Genomic DNA, 24,130 nt, shown 5'->3' on the forward strand with positions numbered 1-24,130 from the left:
GCGGCATCACCTGCTATGCTGAACAGAGGCCTCGTGGTGCATGAGAAAATTGGAAGGGATATACACGGAAGAGGGAAGGAAGAAACCGTGGCATTAAGTTGGAGGACAAATAGGAAACCATGGAAAACCAGTTCGAGGATGGCTGAGGTGGGAATCGAAACCCCTCTACTCAGTTGACCTCTCGAGGCTGAGTGACCCCGTTCCAGCCCTCTTTTTAAATTTCGTGGCAGAGCAGGGAATTGAACCCGAGTGTCCGTGGGTGGCAGCTAATCACAGCTAATCACACTAATCACTACACCACACCACAGAGGCGCACACCCCCAATCATCAGATATATTTTATGTCAAAACTGTGTGACTTAGTGTGGTGTTCGATGGTACTACTTATCGTATCCACAATAGTCCTACTTTTTTGAATGTCTCTTACAACTTTCTAAACAGTCACAATCATCTGCATATCGTGGCGAAGCTCCCAACAAATAAATAGCCATTTCCCCAAGTATCAGTTCCCGCTTCGGAAGAGAAATTCGGCTGTAAAGGTCAGACGGCCGCGACTTGCGTTACATAGGAAGTCAATGAGCAGCGGCGTTCGTTTAATCAAAGGCGGTTTCCCTTTCCTTCGGGATTACGGGACCTTCCACTTGCCTGGAGGTCAGCGCGCAAGTGGGGAAAGCGGAGAAAGTGCCCGCCCGCACTGTTCATCCTTTACCTTGACCAGGCCGTACTTTATGCTTGGCATCTGTGTTATTTCGAACACTTCCTCCTTATTTCTTCCCACAGAGTAACAAGGCCAAGGATAGCCGCTTCTCCATATCACAAACATCAAGTAATAATCCAATTACAGGTGCGTGAGCTTCTCAAGAGCGCACTCTTTAATTTGTCGGTTAGTTACATCATTGCCTTCAACTCTCTCTCGGTAATTGTGTTCTGTTACATTTACATAGTCCTTAACATTATGTTATGAATAAAGCAATCCATCGTGTTTATGTGCGAGTCTACAAACCTGAGAATGAAAATAATCCACTGCCTGTTTCCAGTCATTCGACCGGATCAGGAATGGAATGAATGAAGCCCCAATTTAGCGGCGATGACAGGAATTTTGCCGAATGCCGAAGCCTGTCGCACTCCTCTGGGGCAATGATTAATGACTGACAGATGAAATGAAATGAAACTGGAGAGTGTTGCTGGAAGGAAAGATGACAGGGAAAACCGGAGTACTCGAAGAGAAACCTGTCTCCCCTCTGCTTTGTCCAGCACAAATCTCACATGGAGTGACCGGGATTTGAACCACAGAACCCAGCGGGGGGGGGGGAGGTGCGCTGCCCCCTGAGCCACGGTGGCTACGCAAACCGGAGAATGTCGTAAATATTTATCTTACTACAAAATGATTGAAATATTTCGGTTTGAAATGCTAGATACCAGAAGATTGTTTATATTTCACCATAAGCTTGTTAATAATGACATACAGTGGGCGATATGGAACTGCCTTTTCAACTTCTATTAGGCTATACGCACCTAGAAAACCGGCAGGTGAATTTAAGAACTTGTTTTTCTTGCTAAGAATTAATGCAAACAAACATTTAAATTCCCCACTATATAGAATGATGTCACTGTAGAATAAATTATATCCTCTCCACACTGTTTTTTTAAAATTAAAAGTCTGACTTCTTGAAATCTTATAGCCATTTGTAACAACTAATTAATTAAGTTAAGAAGGTAACTGGTCCTCCTCCCCTGTTTTAACCACGAACAAATGCCTTACGCTCCAGGACACTGCCCATAAGGTGGTAGAAGTGTGATCCCTCGCTGAGTCCGGCTGAAAAACCAACCCTGGACTGTAAACAGATTTGCCGGGCTCAGTGGCTCAGACGGTTGAGGCGCTGGCCTTCTGACCCCAGCTTGGCAGTTTCGATCCTGGCTCAGTCCGGTGGTATTTGAAGGTGCTCAAATACGGCAGCCTCGTGTCGGTAGATTTACTGGCACGTAAAAGAACTCCTGCGGGACTAAATTCCGGCACTTCGGCGTCTCCGAAAACCGTAAAAGGGTAGTTAGTGGGACGTAAAATAAATAACATTATTAGTAGTAAACAGATTAAATAATAATAATATTAGAAGTCTTTCTTTCTTTCTTTCTTTCTTTCTTTCTGTCTTTCGTTCTTTTTCTTTCTTAATGTGTTTACTGTCCAGGGTCGGAGTTTCCCTCAGACTCGGCGAGGCATCCCAGCTCGACCGCCTTATGGGCAGGGTCCAGGAGCGTGAGACTTTGGGTCGGGGATACAACTGGAAAGGAGGACCATTGCCTAGCCCAGGTAGCTTCCCTGCTATACTGACCAGCGGCCTTATGGAGGATGGGAAGATTTTCAAGGATAGACAAGGAAGAGGGAAGGAGGCAGCCGTGGCGTTAAGTTAGGTGCCATCCCGGCATTTACCTAGAGGAGAATTGGGAAACCACGGAAAATCACTTCGAGGATGGCTGAGTAGACTCCGTTCCAGCCCTCGTACCACTTTTCAAATTTTGTGGCAGAGTCCGGAACCAAACCCGGGCATCCGGGAGTGACAGCTAATCACACGAACCACTACACCACAGAGGCAGAAAATATTAGAAGTTGTGATCAAATATTGTAATTCGACTAACGTCTGTATATTTCCATTCAATAAATAAATACATAAATAACCAAATGCATCGAGTTCGATCCTAGCCCATGTCAAGATTTTCTATTTTGAGGGCTGATTCGAGATCTACTCAGCTTACGTGAAGACAATTGAGGAACTACCTGAGAGTGAGACAGCGGTTCCGGTTGTGAAACCCAAGAATAACGGCTGAGAGGATTCATCTCGCTGACCAGGAGACACCTCTGGCCTTCGGGCTGAGCAGCCGAGCTTTCGTGGAGTTCGCTTTTCGTCGTCCTCAGTGACTCAGATGGTAGAGTTGCTGGATTCGATCCCCATTCAGTTCGATGATATTGGAAAGTGTTAAGGCTGCCTTGCGGCACGTAGTCTAAATTAATCCATTCGGGACAAAATTTTGGCAGCTCGGTGCTGACCATTCAGCCACGAGGTCGGGGATTTATACACTGGACTGTCACTTATGTTATACAGTATTCATTTAGTAGTTCAGGAAAATATCGTAATAAACTGATCACTCGTATCTTTTCCGTCACTCGCTGCTACACAAGGGTCCTCGACTACATAGGCAATTTAGTGAGCAGGCAGTTCAGTAACAGATGTAACAAATAGCATATTTGTAAAGGACCTAATAAACCGACCAGATCTTCTCCTGACGGTGGGACAAAGCCGCATTCCAGGCATATTTCAGCCATACTGTAAGCAAAGCAAAAAAGCAAAGTGATCTCTGTACAGGCCATGAAGGCCCTTGGAGGGGTGGAAGGTAAAGGCTTCCACCATTCGTAACCTCGGCACGTGATGGGGTAGAGAAATTGGCTCTACGCCCGGCCGCCTTTGCCCCCCAAGAATTAACCTGGTACTCATTTTTGGTGTAGACTGAGTGAACCTCAGGGCCATATGCACATCCGGAAGTGGAAACCTCGTTTACTTAAATTTTACGACTTCCTGACGGGGTTTCGAACCCACGTCTTTCCGGGCGAACCGAGCACGCCTTTACCGGCTCGGCCAGGCAGCCCCTTCAGCCATACTGTGGTTTTTTAGCAAATCCTCCCCTGTTTATTTCTAATAATTTATTTTAGACATAACCCGCTGGGTTCGGCTGTTTGCCCCAGACTCAGCCAGGGACGTTACTTCAATGCAGTTGTCAGAGTGTCTTGGAAACACGCTCAGTATGGCAATAACTGAGGAAACGGGTTCGGTCCCTTCTACAGGACGCAAGGAGACTTTTCAGAAGAAGATAAGCTCAGATTGTGAAGGAGAACGGCTGACACGTTCGGGAGTTCAAGTTGGAAAATCACAGTAAAGAGTGGAGGATAGCCGAGGTGGAAATTGAGTCCCACTCTATCAAATTGCTCTCACGAGGCTAAATCATGCTCTACCTGTAATATTAAAAGAAGCGTTTTGACAGATAGGGCTCCCTTTGCACGGTGTTGCCGCATTCCTGCATTCCTTTCTCCTTCCCTTCCCATCTGGTTCACTTGTTCGTTCGTTCGTTCGTTCAGACCACTGTGTTCTGTTGTACTTAACTCAGAAGTGAGAGGTAGTCAACTCCAAGCAACACGAGCCGACCAGCAGGTGTATCTCCATGGCAACCACAGTAGGTCCGCCCACGTTTCCACGGTAACCGTACCCACTACTCCCTTCTCCCCACCCAGGCCGGCGGTAAACGGATCTCACTCTAAGGAATGTCAGAGTGCATATTTCAATATTACGACTATAGATCATAAATCTGTGCCAAAGCCAAAAATCAAGCCTATTTATTTATTTATTTATTTATTTATTTATTTATTTATTTATTTATTTATTTATTTATTTATTTATTTATTTATTTATTTATTTATTTATTTATTTATTTATTTATTTATTTATTTATTTATTTATTTATTTATTCGTACTGTGCACTTGCTCTAGATGTGTCTAGAATAAGATAAGACTTTGTCCTTCTACCACTAATGTCTACTTTATGTTTCAAATTTCAGGTCTTGCCCCTGGACAAGATGATGTTACCGTTAGCAGTGTTGTTCCTATTAGTAAGTATGACTATAAGAGGTAACACTACATACGAAAATAGCTGAGTGACTTGGCTACGCGGTTTGATCACGTAGCTGTGTATTCGAGAGATAGTGGGTTTGAACCCCTATGCCGGCTTTTTGTGGATGATGTTATTCTGTATAGGGTAATAAATAAGTTACAAGATTGAGGGAAACTGCAAAATGACCTCGATAATCTTGTGAGATAAACAGTAGAAGGGGTTAAAAGTCAGGTTGTGAGTTTCTCTAATAGTAAAAGTTTCAATTACTGCGTTGATGGGGGTGTGTAAACATGTTCGTGACTCGCTGACTAACTTTTGAAACATATAAAACTGAATTTATATTGAAAAATCTGAATATCTCCATTTAACATGAAAATTAATATTCATTAAATAAAATACACAATCGTCGAACCCTGGACTCACACTTACTTCTTACCTGCTTACTTACACATACGTTATTTGAAGGGCGCCAGCTGCCACTCAGTGCAGCAATAATAGAATGAGACTCTTGACTATCTCTAGGGTGTGGGGTAATAAGCTTACTTTTGACAACATACTATACAAGTTCTGGGAAAAGGAGATTGGCGTTCGGTTTCCCCATTAATTTTGAGGTTAAGATATTTTACTGTCAATGAAATGAAACTATGAATTCGTTTGATAGAACAAAATATATTCTTTAAATAATATATAAAAAATAGTGAGTCTTGCTGCGATAAAACACATGAGAATATGAAATTATGACATTGCAACTGAAAGAAACTAGGCATGAATTTGAATTCTTCTTGACCGGACATTTAACAATTTATACGAAATATTTCCCTCACTGATTTACTTGACTGTACCTTCAACACTTTTAGTGTAATTACGACGTATTCCTTTGATCTGGTGTTTACTGTAGATGTGTCACGCCTAACTTGGTGATACATCCTTGTGACTGCTTCTTCTCCATCTCATCTGACTTCTTTGTAACTCAATATGGTATTACCTCTTGGCAGGTCCAGGGTTGCCCTCTCTGACTCCATGGTAAGCCCTTGTGTCCGTGTCTTCAACTAAGTAACCGACCAACTTTGGCCTCACTCTCTCAATGACCAATGATTAATGGCTCACTGAGTCTTCTCCATCTCTCGTTCACACTCGTTGACTGACCGACTGAGGCCTCTTCATCTCGTAGACTTCTTCACTTTTCAGCTTCCGTTTAACTAATGACTGACGCTACAATATTCACCCACCTTATATAGGTACAGCATGGCACAGCTACGTAATCTCCAGAAATAACAATGACCTACTCCCACCTACGCGACAGATATTCATTCACTCATCATTCATTTATTTAGCTTCCGTAGACTGTACAATTACATATTTTGAAATGCCAACAGTATAGGAGTTGTCAAATGATTTCCTAATACTAACAATAATATATGCACAACAATGAACATTTTGAAAAAGAAGAAAAACAGAAACACCACGTACCTCAATGTTAGGACAGCACATCTTAATTTTTTTAAAATAATATTCATAACCAATATTTACAAGACAAAATAAAAATATATTGGTGTGGTGTTAATAATGTGAACATAGTCAATGTGACATTAACATATTTTTAAGGCTATATACTAGATTACAAGTTAATAAGTAGTAGCATATTACATGTAATGGTGAAATCCCCTGGGGCTCCCTAAGAAACTCAAAGGAACAGAGCTCAATGCTAAGTGAGCACGATGACGTAGCCATGACGTGGCGATGACTTGACAGAAATGTCAACAGTATTGCACAATATAGCAATGTCATATTCAACATCTGATATACAACAATTCTCACCGTACATGTCCTGAGTGTTATTCTACACAAACGTATATATGCATACATCTAAGTACAATCCTGCAAGCGACAAGCATTGCAAAATTGAATTGAATAAGAATGATAATTACAATAATAGTAATAATATCACAGATAAAATAATAATACTGACATAATAATAATAATAATAATAATAATAATAAAATAATAAAATTTCAGATATCACTTTGTAACGGGATTTGAACCTTACAGGTGAAAGTTCCTTTTGGGGATCATTGTAAATACTTAGGTGTTAATATAAGGAAAGATCCTCATTGGAGTAATCACATAAATGGGATTGTAAATAAAGGGTACAGATCTCTGCACGTGGTTATGAGGGTATTTAGGGGTTGTAGTCAGTATGTAAAGGAGAAGGCATATAAGTCTCTGGTAAGACTCCAACTAGAGTATGGTTCCAGTGTATGGGACCCTCACCAGGATTACTTGATTCAAGAACCGGAAAAAATCCAAAGATAAGCAACTCGATTTTTCCTGGGTGATTTCCGACGAAAGAGTGGCGTTACAAAAATGTTGCAAAGTTTGGGCTGGAAAGACTTCGGAGAAAGGAGACGACCTGCTCGACTAAGTGGTATGTTCCCAGCTGTCAGTGGAGAGATGGCGTGGGAGGACATCAGTAGACGAATACGTTTGAGTGGTGTCTTTAGAAGTAGTAAAGATCACAATATGAAGATAAAGTTGGAATTTAAGAGGACGAATTGGGGCAAATATTCGTTTATAGGAAGGGGAGTTCTTCTTCTTAATCTGTTTACCCTCCAGGGTTGGTTTTCCCTCGGACTCAACAAGGGCTCCCCCCTCTACCGCGTCAATGGCAGTGTTCTGTAGTGTGAGACTTTGGGTCGGGGTATACAACTGGAAAGGAGGACCAGTACCTCGCCCAGGCGGCCTCACCTGCTATACTGGGGGATGGGAATGTTGGCAGGGGTAGACAAGGAAGAGGGAAGAAAGTGGCCGGGGCCTTAAGTTAGGTGCCATCCCTGCATTTGCCTGGAGGAGAAGCGGGAACTACGGAAAACTACTTCGAGGATGGCTGAGGTGGGAATCGAACCTACCACTACTCAGTTGACCTCCCGAGGCTAAGTGGACCCCGTTTCAGTCCCCATACCACTTTTCAAATTTTGTGGCAGAGCCAGGAATCGAAACCGGGCCTCCGCGGGTGGCAGCTAATCACGCTAACGACTACACCACAGAGGCGGACCGAAGGGGAGTTACGAATTGGAATAAGTTAGCAAGGGAGATATTCAATAAATTTCCAATTTCTTCGCAATCATTTAAGAACAGTCTAAGAAGACAACAGATAGGGAATCTGACAACTGGGCGACTGTCCTAAATGCAGATCAGTAGTGACTGAGTGATTGTCGGCAGCCCTGAAGATGGTTTTCCGTGGTTTCCGATTTTGACGGCAGGCAAACGTCGGACCTGAACCTTTAAGGGCACGGTCCTGTCCCATTGTCGCCATAAAACATGTCTGTCCGATGCGACGTCGAAAACAAAGACGAAATTATTATTATTATTATTATTATTATTATTATTATTATTATTATTATTATTATTATTATTATTATTATTATTATTATTATTATTATTATTATTGAGCGTCCATGGGTCAGGCGGCAGCGTGCCGTCTTCTCACCGCTGGGTTCCGTGGTTCAAATCCCTGTCACTCCATGTGAGTTTTATGCTGGACAAAGCGGAGGAGGCACAGAGTTTTCTCTGGCCCTTCCGGTTTTCTCTGTCATCTTTCATTCCAGCAACACTCTCCAATCTCATCTCATTTCATCTGTCAGCCATTAATCATTGCTTCGGCAGTCGACACAATTCCTATCCTCGCTGCTAGATGTGACTTCATTCATTCCATTTGTGACCCGGTCGAATGACTGGAAACAGGCTGTGGATTTTCATTTTTCATTCATTCATTCATTATTATTATTATTATTATTATTATTATTATTATTATTATTATTATTATTATTATTATTATTATTATTATTATTATTAACGGTGTTGTTTTGTACCAACAGAGCCTAGCGGAGCTACATGTAGAGGCGGAGAAACAGGCGGCGCTCTTCTACAAGAACGACGTCCTCGACCCTCAACATCACGACCAGCAGAATCAGCAAGGTATGTTCTCTTGATGGTGATGCAGTGCATTACTTAAAAGTGTACGAGGAAATGAAAAAAAGAAAAACATTTATACTTCCATTTTCGCTCAACATTCCTCATTTCCGTAAGTTGTTACTTACATCTCGTTTGGCGTCCACCTCTACAGCGTAACGTTTAGTACTATTAGCTGCTATCTTCGGGGGCTCGAGTTCGATTCCGGGTACTGCCAGAAATTTAAGAATGACAGGAGTGCTGGTAAATGTAGGCTTAATTGGTCTCCCACCTTTACCTTTCACTCTTCCCACTCTCTGAACCTCGTCGATATCTACCTCACTAAAATTGATCTTCATTCTATTCTGTACCAAGTTCACCACCTTATAAACTAGTGCCACCTAATTTTCTTTCGCAGCTTATTGAACACCGTATATAAACATATTCTTCCTCCTTCGTTCCTGGTTCCCATCCGCAACTTCTCTCTTAAGTTTTGCCACCTCCCCCTCCAGCATCTGAACTTTCTTTCGCATTTCCTCCATCTCTGCCTCATTTCTCTCCACTTTTTCCTTCACCTCATCCACCTCATTTTTAACGCACTGTCTTAAGTCTTTTAACTCCTTGGAATGATCTCTTATCATTTTCTTTAATTGGTCTTTCGGACACTCCTCCTTCACCACTTCTTTTAGCGCCTCTATCTCTTCCCACTCCAGGGCAACAATTGGGCCTGGCCCAGGGTTTATCTCTACTCCGCCTATTATAAGCAGCCCTACCATCTTCCCTACTTTCTCACCTTTCATCCTCATACTCATTTCCGTTTTCTTCATTCTCTTGCACTGCCAACTTCCAATCCTCACTCGATAAAGTTCTAGCGCTATCCCCATACTTCAGCACTCACTCAGCACATCCGCTCACACTGTGCTGGTAAGTGGCTGAAATGGTACATACAGTTTATGTCCTTCAGGGGTGTGCTTGAAATGAGCTGCACCACCTCGGGATGAGGACACGAGTTTACTTTTGTCCGGCTCTATACCTAAATGGTAGCCTTTGGTCACGGGGTTCCCGGGTTCGATTCCAGGCAGGATCGGGGATTTTAACCATCATTGGTTAATTTCACTGGCACGGAGGCTGCCTGTATGTGTCGTCTTCATCGTCATTTCTTCCTCAACACGACGCGCAGGTCGCCCACGGGAGAGCCGACCGGCACTACTTTGCCAAGGTGAGTAGCTGAGGCGGTAGTCTGAGTTCAAGCTGGCGGGTTTGATTCCAGCTAAGTTCGATGGCATTTGAAGATTCTCAAATACGCCGGCTACTTTTTCGGTAGAATTACCAGCACTTAAATATTGTTGTGGGAGAATATTCCGACACTAACAGGTCGCTAAAAATACCTCTCGCACTATCTCCATGACCTCGCCCCACCGGTCACTCAGAAGTTTACGAAGTATTTGGACTACAGCCTCGAATATTCCAAACAATTCAAGTACAAGATACAGCCCTTACTACACCAACCAATTAGGAAGTTTGCAGCACTACCGGGTCGATGTTCCAACACAACCCGCTGCCGTTCTCCCGACTGCGGCGAGACATCGGTGAATGCAGAGCAGGTAGCCAACGAACCGAGTAGAGGACGGGTAACCACGGCTCTACATCTCTCTATTCGCGAGACTTTTTTTTTTACGGGGGGGGGGCGTAGCCCGCTCCCCTGCCGTGACCATCGACTCAATCTACATGGCCTCCGACATGCTATTAATTTCTAAGTAGAAAAGAGAGAGCTGGGTAGAGTGGGAAGTGATACAAGGAGTATCTGCCTGTTTCCATGTCAGCCGGAGAGGGGCTGGTCTCCATCGTCGGCTGTCCCGAGAATGGATTTAGGTAGTTGTCTATTCTCCTGCACTAAGGCCAATGTGGGGACAGCTCCTATTATAGGCCACGGCCGCCAACCGTCTCCGATACAAACCTCCTGGCCTGAGATACGGCGACGCCGTCTAGGAAGCCGCCTCGCCATTCAGGGGAGGAATTGAAACATTTAGTAGTACTGCGACGAGTGAAACTCTTGGGCACGTGCTAGGCTCATGCCCTAAAGGTGCGTTGCTCGTTTACTGAAGACATCACAAAGTGAGAAGTGTTTTATCCTCATTCTTGAGATCGTTGGGAGGGGAAACCCATGCAGGAGTCCTCAAAAGGATCTTTTAGACGAGTTGACATTGTCGCACTAAACCGGCGCATTGGGAAAGCTGTTTTATTAGATCCAAGGGATCAATATCAGGCATCCGAAGTCAATCAGGAGAAGAGGTCCATCTACGAACCCTGTCTACCGTACCTCTCTTACCACTACTGAGTGCCTTTGAAAAACTGGGACAACTGTTTGGCAGTAAGGGGTGCTGTAACACTGTTCACCTGGAAACAAATGATAAGCCTTCAATTTTCTTTAATTTGTCTAAATACATCGCCGTAAACATTACTGAGGACTCGCTTAAAATTCGTCATCAACATTTCTACGTCACGTGATAGGGAGTACTAAACTGTACATACTGAAACATGCTAGTAATTATGTTATTTTTTGACGACCTCCGTGGTTACTCACTGTTTGTAATCTGATACCTCTCCTAAAGAATAAGTAACTAAATGCATGATTACTGCAAAACCAACTGAAGACCTCCCCGCTATGAGGATATAACCAACAATATTTTGAAAAGAGATATTGCAGTGTATCATTTACATTTGAACTTCAAGCTGGTTTACAGGCAGCAGAACTTTGTCCTCCGTGGTGTAAGGATGGAACATCAGTCAAGTGCTTGTGTTGGTTCATCACTAAGCTGTAATAGATCCATAGATCAATCACATCTACATAGTTGTCGAAAACAATGTGAACCGCTGAGGGTTGGTCATACTGATAATAGATAAATAATTAGAAAATATAATTATATATTTCGCGGCATTCTAATTCTATCAGCTGCTGAAGTTAGCCAATCAGATCGTTTTGCGGGTGACTTCAGATGGGCTTTGCGAGGCGCTGTCGCTAAATCTGCACGTGGCTTTAGACCGCCAATAGAAGAAATGAACTACTCCAGGGGAGGGACTTGAACAAGGCTCAGCCCATAACAAGTACGCTGAAACACAAGTGTCTGATGCGCATTTCTCGACATGGCTCTCAAGCCCGACCAAGCCGGGTACAAATTTATCAACACCTCCTCGCAAAGCTCATTTGAATTCGCCCGCGAAGCGATCTGAGTGGCTGATAAAATGAAAACTGCGCCAAATATCGACGCAGTTTGTTTTTCAAACTACCCATAAGTATGACCAACAATCGAACGCTCATAGACTCTGCATATTCTGAAATATTTTCTTGACACTTTTACGTATAAATGTAACTTCTTAACAAATTACACTTTCTCTGTTATTGTTCTTTTCATTATTTCACTAACATTATTTGCTATAATTTGTGTTCCCAGTGCATGTACAGGATTTCTTTTTAGTTATATGCAAATGTAACATACTTGCAGATTATTTTTCATTCCATAACTTCCACTTCATGCATTACAAGCAGTTTCCCGCCGGCTCCGCCCGCAATGTACAAAGTATGGTGTTGTTCGTTACTATCCTCACGGATGTATTTGCATAGTTTCGAGTTAACGAAATAAAGCACATGATCTGCTGTGGTAATATAATGTAATGTCAACAAAACACTTGAAAATACATCTCACAAAGAAATTGAATTAAATGTTCCTTGGAACAACACTACGCGCCGAACTGTTAAAAAGTTCTTCAATCTTCGTCATGGAGACAAATGTACTCATAACTTTTCTCAGAATCTACCAATTTAAGTAGCTATTACCTCAAAAGAAAGCGCTTGATCCACTGAGTGTTTTTAAACCAAAACTAACTGCGTACCTCGATTAAAACTAAATATATGATTGCTTCAATAAGAACAAGTGTTGAAGAAATGAGACGTGAAATTGAATGTGCAGTCATAACATTCCTCAGAATCAACCAATTTGAATAGTTAAGAGCTGAAATGAAAGATCTTGATCCACTGAGTGTTCTTAGGCCAAAACAAACCCCGTAACTCAATTAGAACCAAAGATATGATTTCTTCAAAGAGACAAAAGAACTGAAAAAATCAAAGAATTTGAGGAAGGTGGAAGTTAAGTGATTTATAGCACCTGATAACAAATCTGTGCATGAATACCTTTCAGTTAAAAAAGAATGAAGAAAATCGACCAGATAGAATGGCCGGACTAACTTACTTTAGTTTTCATTTAAAAAAATATAGATTTTTTTAAACCTTAAGTTATAACAATAAAATATTGTTTTTAACAGATGAACTCATTTGTACACTTACATATGGAATTGGTTCAAGTAGTGAATACCATGAAATAAACGGTAAAATTTATTTTCCCCTCTCCTGAAAAATCATTGATTTCTTAGTTACATCCTTATTGCGGGGCGGTCTTCAATTATAAGAAGTTAGAGCATCCGTCCACTGATCCCCTTGTACAGTACTTTTCAATTGACCTTCTCCTCGTTCCAGTTGCCAGGCAGGCGCGTCAATCCCCGTCACAGACCGACCTCACCGTCAGGAACATTCTTGAGTGGCTGCAGGGACGATCCAACAAGGACAAGGAGTTAAGGGATTTCGCTAGGAGAGGTAAGAAGTTCCAAAACACTTAAGTACTGTGATGTTGAAACCTTGACGTGTTAGGGTACTCCCTTCATGTTTTACTCGAAAAAGAATATTAAATGATAGGAGGTACATTTCTTGAGAGTATGTGGAATCAGAGATAAGACTTTCTTTTCAGATGATGTTATTCCGTACAGAGTAATCAATAAGGTACAATATTGTGAGCAACTGCAAAATTACCTCGATAATGTTGTGAGATGGACAGTAGGCAATGGTATAATGAAAAACGGGGTCAAAAGTCAGGTTGCGAGTTTCACAAATAGGATAAGTCCTCTCAGTTTTAATTACTGCGTTGATAGGGTGAAATTTCCTTTTGGGAATTATTGTAAATACCTAAGTGTTAATATAAGGAACTATCTTCATTGGGGTAATCACATAAATGTGGTTGTAAATAAAGGGTACAGATCTCTGCACATGGTTATGCGGGTGTTTAGGGGTTGTAGTAAGGATGTAAAGGAGAGGGCGTATAAGTCTCTTGTCAGACCCCAACTAGAGTGCGGTTGCAGTGTATGGGACCCTCACCAGGATTACTTGATTCAAGAACTGGAAAAAATCTAAATAAAAGCAGCTCGATTTGTTCTGGGCGATTTCCGACAAAAGAGTAGCGTTAAAAAATGTTGCAAAGTTTGGACTGGGAAGACTTGGGAGAAAGGAGACGAGCTCTTCGACTAAGTGGTATGTTCCGAGCTGTCAGTGGAGAGATGGCGTGGAGTGACATCAGTAGACGAATAAGTTTGAGTGGTGTATTTAAAAGTAGGAAAGATCACAATATGAAAATGAAGTTGGAATTCAAGAGGACAAATTGGAGCAAATATTCGTTTATAGGAAGGGGAGTTAGGGATTGGAATAACTTACCAAGGGAGATGTTCAAAAATTTCCAATTTGTTTGCAATCATTTAAAAAAATGCTAGGAAAACAACAGATGGGGAATCTGCCACCCAGGCGACTGCCCTAAATGCAGATCAGTAGTGATTGATGAGTATGTAGGGAAACAGACTCACTTTTAGGATCAAATTCCCGGGGAGTGATAATAAAGCAAAAACTAAACGAGAGACAGAATTATGAAATTGTTAAACAAAGAATAGTTCACACCGGGTAGGACAGCAAAACTTTTTTGGGTAGTAAAAGATATGTGGCAAAAGGGAATAAAAGAAAGCAAGCATAAAGTCAACTTTTAGTATTTAGCTGTTGTTGTCATTAAGGTAATTATGTGTTAAAGTGCATGTGAATTTGCTTTCCTCAGCTGCTGGAGTTCCTGTATCAATGTTCGAAGTAAGTAAACTTCTTTAATTAAAAACGCCGCCCTTGCTTATGCTAGTCTGCATTTGATGTCCTCCTTATTTCTGCCATCGGTAGTAACAACATCTACTTCCTTTAAGACTTCATTTCCTAATCTAATATTTCCTACATCACCTGACTTCCTACGACTTCTCTCCATTACTTTTGTTTTGCACTTATTTCTTTTCATCATCTGTTCTTTACCCAAGACTCCGTCCATACCATTCAGAAATTTCCCCAGATCCTGTGCAATCTCAGATAATATAATATCATCGGCAAATCTTACGGTTTTGATTTCCTCTCCTTGGATTGTCACTTCCTTTCCTCTTCCCGTAAACAAATATTTTCCCTTGTTTTCGTCTCCTTACTCCTAAGTCTTCCCATCCCAAAGTTTAAAATATTTTCGTAACGCTACCCTTTTTTAGGAAATCATCCAGAGCAAATCGAGCTGGTTTCTCTTCCAGTTATCGAATCAGCCTTTCAGCTTCATGGTCAGTTTAATATGACGTAAAGCAATCCATAATCAATATTTCACATGATCATTTTTCTAAAAATTATAGGTACATACAAGAGTCATTATCACTTAACGAATGTAGATATCCACCCCTCCATTAACGTTAAATGGTATCATTATCCCTTTTGAAAACAAAGTTTAATATTTAGGATTAATACCGGATAAAAACCCTGACTGGATAGAACACATAACTGCTATATGCCAACGAGTATTTTTCTCCCTTCACTCACTTCAAGCAATGACAGATTTACTACCTTTCAAGGTCAGAAGGCTGTTGGGTGAACAGCTAATACTGCCTCTGTTTGACTACTGTGACGTTGTGTACGGCAGACTACTGTAAATGGCGCCTTCTCTAAAAGACTTCAGAGAGCTCAGAATGCTTGTGTCCGCTGTATAATGAACATTCCAAACTTTCATCACGTAACTCCTGCATTCCAGAAGTTAAATCGGCTAGTGTCATGGCACTACAGCCATGAAGGGCCTTGGCCTACCAAGTGACCGCTGCTCAGCCCGAAGGCCTGCAGATTTCGAGTTGTCGTGTGGTCAGTAGGACGAATCCTCTCGGCCGTTATTCTTGGCTTTCTAGGCTGGAAAAGGGAACTAAGCCAACGACACGTGGTGTTCCCAAGCGGTCACCCATCCAAGTATTGACCACGCCCAATGTTGCTTAACTACGGTGATAGGACGACAATCGGTGTATCCAACATGGTATGGCAGTTCACTTCGTTGCTTCTACCCCACAAACCGATATACAGGCGGACACCCCCTTATCAAATAGATTCTTTCCAGTTGCTCTCAACTATTCGACCAGAGCTGCAGCTAACGTAACCCTCGAAATACCAAATCACAGATCCTACAATAATTGTTTTGTTGTCAGGAAAATTCCAACATGGAATTCGTTGCCTATTCACCTAAGGGACACCCTGTCTGAACCGATATTTGAAAAGATATTATGGCAGCGATACTTGGAAAGATCAAGTTAAGTGTAAATACATTCTGTTTTCCTGTTTTGGTAGTTCATTCCATGTGTCTTCTTCTTATTATTATTTTTACCCTCCAGGGTCGGTTTTTCCCTCGGCCTCACCGAGGGATCCAACCTCTACCGCTTCAAGGTCAGTGTCCTGGAGCTTCAGACTTTGGGTCGGGGGATACAACTGGGATAATGGCCAGTACCTCGCCCAGGCGGCCTCACCTGCTATGCTGACCAGGCGCCATGTGGAGGGATGGGAAGATTGGATGGGTCAAACAAGGAAGTGGGAAGGAAGCGGCCGTGTCCTTAAGTTAGGTACCATCCCGGCATTTTCCTGGAGGAGAAGTGGGAAACCACGGAAAACCACTTCCAGGATGGCTGAGGTGGGAATTGAACCCACCTCTACTCAGTTGACCTCCCGAGGCTGAGTGGACCCCGTTCCAGTCCTCGTACCACTTTTTCAAATTTCGTGGCAGAGCCCGGAATCGAACCCGGACCTCCGGGGATGGCAGCTAATCACGCTAACCACTACACCACAAAGGCGGACTTCATTCCACGTGTCACTAAGTTTTACTATTTTTTTGTGCATTAGGACAATTTTCTTTATTCTGGATTATTTTATATACCTTTATTTTTCTTTCCTTCATTGTGATTTTATAACTATGGGTACAGTTTAGTATTAAAGTGGATGAGTAATATATTGTTAAACTGTATGTACGTTATGACACGATTTGGCAAGATACCAGGCTTCATAACCTGAGTCACTCTATGTAAATAAAGCCATGATAATAATGTATTTATTATTTAGTTTATATTTTATGGCCTACATTAAACCACTCTAGTCAATTATACAACGGATTCCTTGATTTCCTATCAGTCCGACATTTTTTTCCATTCTGAGAGATGCTGCCTTCCTTTGTTCTGTTGCAAATCCCTCCCATTAGACCTTTTATTGATGTAGGTGTGTGTGTCTTGAACTATCTTCATTTTTCTGTTTTGTATTTGAGATCGTCTATTGTTATTTGTAGTTCTTTAATATCCTCCTTAATTTCCGTAATCCAATAATAATAATAATAATAATAATAATAATAATAATAATAATAATAATAATAATAATAATAATTCTGGTGTGCGTCCCATACACCGGAACTATGCTCTAATTGAATCAGCCGGAGATGAAAAGCATTAAGTCAGTTTTCACTGCTTTCCAGGAGCGAGAAAAAAATGCAATAACTCGAATAGAACTTAACAAACACACTATAATAATTTTCTATATTGTGAAGCAACTATTCGGGTTAATTTAATAAAAGATGTTTTAAATGAATTTTGAATAAGTGACTTAATGCCTTTCACTTTAATATGGTGTAAAGCAATCCATAATCAATATTTCACATGATATTGTTTCTAAAAATGTATTTGCAACATAAAACACCTATCACTTGTCATGCACGAAACGTTACTAGGATTTCATTTCACTTGTATTTTGTTGCACGAAATCAATCGCTATGGCTCATGATCTTGGCATAAAGTTTTCATTTCTTGTAAACATCCATAAAATTTACAGCTCCTACGGCCAACAATAAGGAATACGACGCTGAAAGGCAGCAAGTCAATGACTTAATGCTTTCCTCCTTCGATCATGCTACAAGTAGTAGTGTTTTCTGACCCACACAGAGAGAGAGAGAGAGAGAGAGAGAGAGAGAGAGAGAGAGAGAGAGAGAGAGAGAGAGAGAGAGAGAGAGAAAATTGCTAAATCAACAGAAGCACCAGCGTGAGCAATTCCCGAAGAAAGAGGGGGATACACTGTTCAACCAGTACCTGCACCGCTTTCCGCCTAACTGCTTCTAAGTAATAAGGTTAGCGAAGGGGAAGTAAAGAAAACTTATATCGTTTATTCGAGGGAAGGCTATATCAGGAGCCCCAAGTATTCGTGGGACTAATCAATTTCCAAACCCCCCAATTATAATAGGCATTACCATGAAGAAAATTATTACAAATGCGTGAGCAGTAACAATTACATTTTAAATTTGGTCATCACCAATTAAATAGCCCGGTTGCCCTAGTTCTGCTCGAATTAATAAGCTGAGAGATGTACCTACTATTCCTGCTCAAGCACCAAAAATGAAGTATAATGTTCCAATATCCTTACGATTATTTGAAAAAAGTCATTGTTACGGTAGAGTGGCTGAGATTATAGGCGGTAAACTGTAAATTTATTTAGGAGAATTTTCTCCCCTACCAGGCTTTATAGTCAATAATGACATTAGACTGCAATTCTAAAGGAGTAGGTAAACTATTAAGGCTTAAAAAATTTCTGTCTTTATTTATAGCTTTGAAGGCTATTAGTTTCGTTCACTTAAAGCCTTAAAGTATAAAATAGATGACGGAGCTAAAGGGTAATCCTAACATTGAAATTCCGGTAAGGGTTAATACAAGAGGAAAAAAAGTGCGATTAAAAGACTTAAAGTGACTTAATTCTTTCTTATGCCGTTCGAAGGCCCTTGGTTCAATGCTTCCGAATACTGAATGTTTAAAAAAATATGCAATTTTGACTTTATGATTTTCAGCTCCGGCCGATTTAATTGTATTCTTGCCGGAGACTTATACGCCCTCTCATCCTTACTAAAACCAACCTCACGGCACTTAACGCCCTTGAAAGGGCCTTGGCCTGCCCAGTGACCACTGGTCAGCCCGAAGGCCTACAGATTACGAGGGGTCGTGTGGTCAGCACGACGCATCCTCTCGGCCGTTATTCTGGGCTTTAGACACCGGCGCAGCCATCTCACCGTCAGATAGCTCCTCAATTCTAATCACGTAGGCTGAGTGGACCTCGAACCAGCCCTCAGGCCGACAGAAAATTCCCTGACTTGGCCGGGAATTGAACTCGGGGCCTATTGGCGGGAGGCAAGCACGCTACCCTTACACCACGGGGCCAGCACTTTACATCCCTACTACAACCCCTAAATACCCCCATAAATATGTGAAGAGATCTGTAACCTTTATCTACAACTGCGTCATTTACACTGACTGACAGAGCAAATGCAACACCAAGAAGGAGTGGTCAGAACTTTATGCCAATTGCAGGGTAGACTGACGTCACTGAGGTATGCTCATGATGTGAAATGCGCCGCTGTGCTGCGCACGTAGCGAACGATAAATGGGACACGGCGTTGGCGAATGGCCCACTTCGTACCGTGATTTCTCAGCCGACAGTCATTGTAGAACGTGTTGTCGTGTGCCACAGGACACGTGTATAGCTAAGAATGCCAGGCCGCCGTCAACGGAGGCATTTCCAGCAGACAGACGACTTTACGAGGGGTATGGTGATCGGGCTGAGAAGGGCAGGTTGGTCGCTTCGTCAAATCGCAGCCGATACCCATAGGGATGTGTCCATGGTGCAGCGCCTGTGGCGAAGATGGTTGGCGCAGGGACATGTGGCACGTGCGAGGGGTCCAGGCGCAGCCCGAGTGACGTCAGCACGCGAGGATCGGCGCATCCGCCGCCAAGCGGTGGCAGCCCCGCACGCCACGTCAACCGCCATTCTTCAGCATGTGCAAGACACCCTGGCTGTTCCAATATCGACCAGAACAATTTCCCGTCGATTGGTTGAAGGAGGCCTGCACTCCCGGCGTCCGCTCAGAAGACTACCATTGACTCCACAGCATAGACGTGCACGCCTGGCATGGTGCCGGGCAAGAGCGACTTGGATGAGGGAATGGCGGAAAGTCGTGTTCTCCGATGAGTCACGCTTCTGTTCTGTCAGTGATAGTCACCGCAGACGAGTGTGGCGTCGGCGTGGAGAAAGGTCAAATCCGGCAGTAACTGTGGAGCGCCCTACCGCTAGACAACGCGCCATCATGGTTTGGGGCGCTATTGCGTATGATTCCACGTCACCTCTAGTGCGTATTCAAGGCACGTTAAATGCCCACCGCTACGTGCAGCATGTGCTGCGGCCGGTGGCACTCCCGTACCTTCAGGGGCTGCCCAATGCTCTGTTTCAGCAGGATAATGCCCGCCCACACACTGCTCGCATTTCCCAACAGGCTCTACGAGGTGTACAGATGCTTCCGTGGCCAGCGTACTCTCCAGATCTCTCACCAATCGAACACGTGTGGGATCTCATTGGACGCCGTTCGCAAACTCTGCCCCAGCCTCGTACGGACGACCAACTGTGGCAAATGGTTGACAGAGAATGGAGAACCATCCCTCAGGACACCATCCGCACTCTTATTGACTCTGTACCTCGACGTGTTTCTGCGTGCATCGCCGCTCGCGGTGGTCCTACATCCTACTGAGTCGATGCCGTGCGCATTGTGTAACCTGCATATCGGTTTGAAATAAACATCAATTATTCGTCCGTGCCGTCTCTGTTTTTTCCCCAACTTTCATCCCTTTCGAACCACTCCTTCTTGGTGTTGCATTTGCTCTGTCAGTCAGTGTATTCTGATTACTCCAATGAAGACATTTCCTTATATAAACACCTAGGTACTGGTAATTACAGTGGCCTTAATTAAGGTACAGCCCAACCATTTTCACACCAGGCAAATGCTGGGGCTGTACCTTAATTAAGGCCACGGTCGCTTCCTTCCAACTCCTAGGCCTTTCCCATCCCATCGTCGCCATAAGACCTATCTGTGTCGGTGCGACCAAATACAGTAGAGACAATACGCGACACTCAGCGAGACATCGAGGGACAGCTATTAGAGCTCTCTCTAGCGGACTGACCTGAAAACTACTGATTTTGTCATAAGAGCACGTGTATTTGTGTGTGAAGTTTTTGGTGTTATTTATGCGTTTTCAGTGAGTTGACATAATTAAATAGTAGCGTGTGTCACTCCTTTATATATCCTCTCAATATGAAGGGAAAGGTATGTGCTGTGTTTGGCTGCAGTAGCTATGAGGTAGAGAAGAACGCGCGGTCTTTCATCCGTTTCCCTCGTGACAAGAAAATGTAAGTAATATTGTGCTTGCATATATATTCTTCCAGTGACAAAGAGATTTTTATAGTACTTCATAATCTACTGACCTGCTCGACCCATATTTTAACTGGCTTAAAATATAATACGCATATATATTATTGTATAGTGCAGCAGTTAACCGTCAATACCGATGGGTTCTTGTAGGTGTGATCTGTGGGTTTGATTTAATTCAGGAAAATACATATGCATATGAGTGTGGCTGGTTGTGTTCCAAGTTACCCCATTTGGAATGCCGTAATGCGTTGTCAAGCACTGAAGAAAATATGGGTGATTTAAGAAATGTGCGTACTTTGTTGAAACAATATGATGATGCAAATTTGCTTTACCCTAATGTAATGGCATTATGGCAAGTATTGCTTATAGAGAAAGTTTGAATGTTTTTGAGGCTAAATTTATAGATTTTCTTTCTGTTAGTAGGCTTCAAGTTAAAAGGAAAATTGTCCAGCTCTTAAATATAAATTCATTGAATCATGTGTGTAAAGAATGTGCCGATATTTTTGTTGACAAGTGTTTTAATATGATGATACAATGCTTTTAAATGAGAAAAAAGAAAAGTCTAGCCGTGAACGTTCAGGCAGGAATTCTGAAGCTAAAAACGTAATGCATAAATGATAGATCAATCTCTTTCACAGCAGTCCATTTCACATCTTGATTATATGTCTAATTTCAGTTTTTAAATAATAACTTCGTAAATAATTCTTCATTCATTTATCCAGAATTGCTTTAGCAACTTTGAAGTTAATATCTTAGTAACACATCCTTTCTAGACGTAATTTATTTATCCATTTCCGTATATACATTTCCATTGATATTTGAATTTAGCGCGAATTTTCAGGTCAAGCCACTAGAAGCCACTTGCGACTTGTCTCCCATTTTAACAAGGCTCAATCCGGAAGTGTCGCGTATTGTCTCACCGTATTTGGTGCGACGTAAAGCCACTAGAAAAAAGAAGAAGGTACTTGCAGTGGCCTTCATGGCGTACTTTCACTCCATCGACCATGTTATTGTAAAATGATTGTAGAAGAGATGATAAAAATAAGATAATTGCAACACATCATTTGAATAGGTAGGTTTCCTCAGAAATTGAGTCAATTCACCTCCGCGGTGAAGCTTTACAACATATTCGAAAGGAACAGCAACATAGAATGCTATAGGTACTGTACTTCTCATTGCTCAAATTCGGTATCTTCCTCAGTAAAACATTTTCTGTCCTTTGGGCTAAGTCACTGCAATTCTAAGATGTTTTAGTTTTACAGAATCATACAAGTTCCCCTCCTTCAAGAACTAACGAGAGCGACCGTCTAGTTTTAAAATAGATTTATTAACTAATTTGATGTTGTATTGTTTCAGCTCGTGATAATGGAATCCCAACGAATCCTCCCCGGATATATCTTCCTGCTGAAATACCCCTCGAGATTCCATACCAGACTCAAGCGCCGCCAAGACCTTTCGAGCCGAACCCTACGCCAACAGAACCACCACGGGAAACTGATGATGGTTATCCATACCAGCAACCGCCTTCACCTGCTTTCCCTAGGCCTCCCCCTCCACCTCCTTTCCCTAAACCTGCCCCAAAACCTGCTGTTCCTAAGCCTCCCCCTCCACCTGCTGTCCCTAAACCTAAGCCTGCTCGCCCCAGTAACCCTCCCAGCACGTACCTCCCTCCCCCTACCACCCAGCTGCCACCCGTTGACGATTATGAACAGACAACAGAAGACAGTGGTTTGGTCCCTTCCATTACTCCAGCCCCCGACGACCACGAGCATACTGCACCACATATCCACAACATTGAAGTGGAGTGTGCCAAGGACATGATGAACATCAGGATCCAGTTCGATCGTGTCTTCAATGGTATTATTTACTCCAAGGTAAGGAACCGAGATGAGTGTTCATGCATCTGATTTGAGTTAAATAATTGCAAATTCAAAATAAATATAATGAAAAATGAAACCGTGTAAGGTACTATGTGTTTAAAGTAATCCAAAGTACATACAAAGGCTGTGAAAAATCAATGATAAAATTCCAGAAATGAATTCGTCATATAGAGAGAAGAAGTGGTCCGCCAGCTCCGTACTATTTACTTATAAGTATCCCTCATGAAACAATGATGAATGGTATATCTAATACCTGACATTTACAGGGGTATTCCAGTACTTCATGCAGGAAAGTTACATCAGAATATGTAGAGATAAAAACAGGACGGCCGCTCGTTGCATGTTGCTCAGCGCTACACGTCTAACGCGCCTCTTTGCCTCGGTTTCGAACACTCAGTAGTAGGCTAGTATTTGGTACAGCAGCACTACAGTTGCTGTCAATATACCGACAATGACCGGTGTGTTCAACAACGACGAATAGACAGACATAATTCTAATCTGTGGAGACTCTGGTGCAGCCGAAGCTCGCGGACGGTACGGTGGAGACTCTGGTCGGGATGCAGCCGAAGCTCGCGGACGGTACGCGCTGCTTTCTATACACGTGTTATGTTGGGAGAGAGCAACAGCTGCTATCAGAGGGATATCGTCGTTGCCGGAACAAAACATCCTATGTGATAATATTTTTGGAGATATACTGACCCGCAGCACATACGTTATGAAGAGCGAGAATGCCTTGACCATATTCACACAATATTCCACCTTAGATGACAGAACCTTACCAGCCAAAGTTCTAAGCTAAAATTTTCACATAGGAGGTTTTGTCCCGGCAGCGACGATATACACTGTTAAGAACATTACCAGATTGTCCTTCTAAACGGCCTTAACGCTATTCCACGCAAACATCTCCCCAGTATTAACATACGGTCTTCTTCTTCTTTTTCTACCGCTTTTCCCACACCTGTGGGGTCGCGGGTGCGATCTGTGTCGCACATGTGGATTTGGTCCTGTTTTACGGCCGGATGCCCTTCCTGACGCCAACCCTATATGGAGGGATGTAATCACTATTGCGTGTTTCTGTGGTGGTTGGTAGTGTAGCGTGTTGTGTGAATATGAAGAGGAGAGTGTTGGGACGGACACAAACATCCAGTCCCCGAGCCAGAAGAATTAATCAGAAGCGATTAAAATCCCCGACCCGGCCGGGAATCGAACCCGGGACCCTCTGAACCGAAGG

At 42.6% G+C, this 24,130-nt stretch overlaps 1 protein-coding gene and 1 pseudogene across 1 annotated transcript in view; one reads left to right on the forward strand and one right to left on the reverse strand.

The window, feature by feature from the left end:
- LOC136866624 (uncharacterized) overlaps nt 1-24,130 on the forward strand; it is a 173,517-nt gene that overhangs the window by 82,250 nt on the left and 67,137 nt on the right. The window contains exons 2-5 of the mRNA XM_068226781.1: nt 2,186-2,307; nt 4,603-4,653; nt 13,135-13,251; nt 22,376-22,893. Coding sequence (XP_068082882.1) covers nt 2,186-2,307; nt 4,603-4,653; nt 13,135-13,251; nt 22,376-22,893 — 808 coding nt within the window. The remainder of the gene's footprint in view (nt 1-2,185; nt 2,308-4,602; nt 4,654-13,134; nt 13,252-22,375; nt 22,894-24,130) is intronic.
- On the reverse strand, nt 15,680-15,798 carry LOC136867573 (5S ribosomal RNA; annotated as a pseudogene).

Source organism: Anabrus simplex, chromosome 3 (assembly GCF_040414725.1).
Source record: "Anabrus simplex isolate iqAnaSimp1 chromosome 3, ASM4041472v1, whole genome shotgun sequence".
Classification (NCBI taxonomy): Eukaryota; Metazoa; Arthropoda; class Insecta; order Orthoptera; family Tettigoniidae; genus Anabrus; species Anabrus simplex.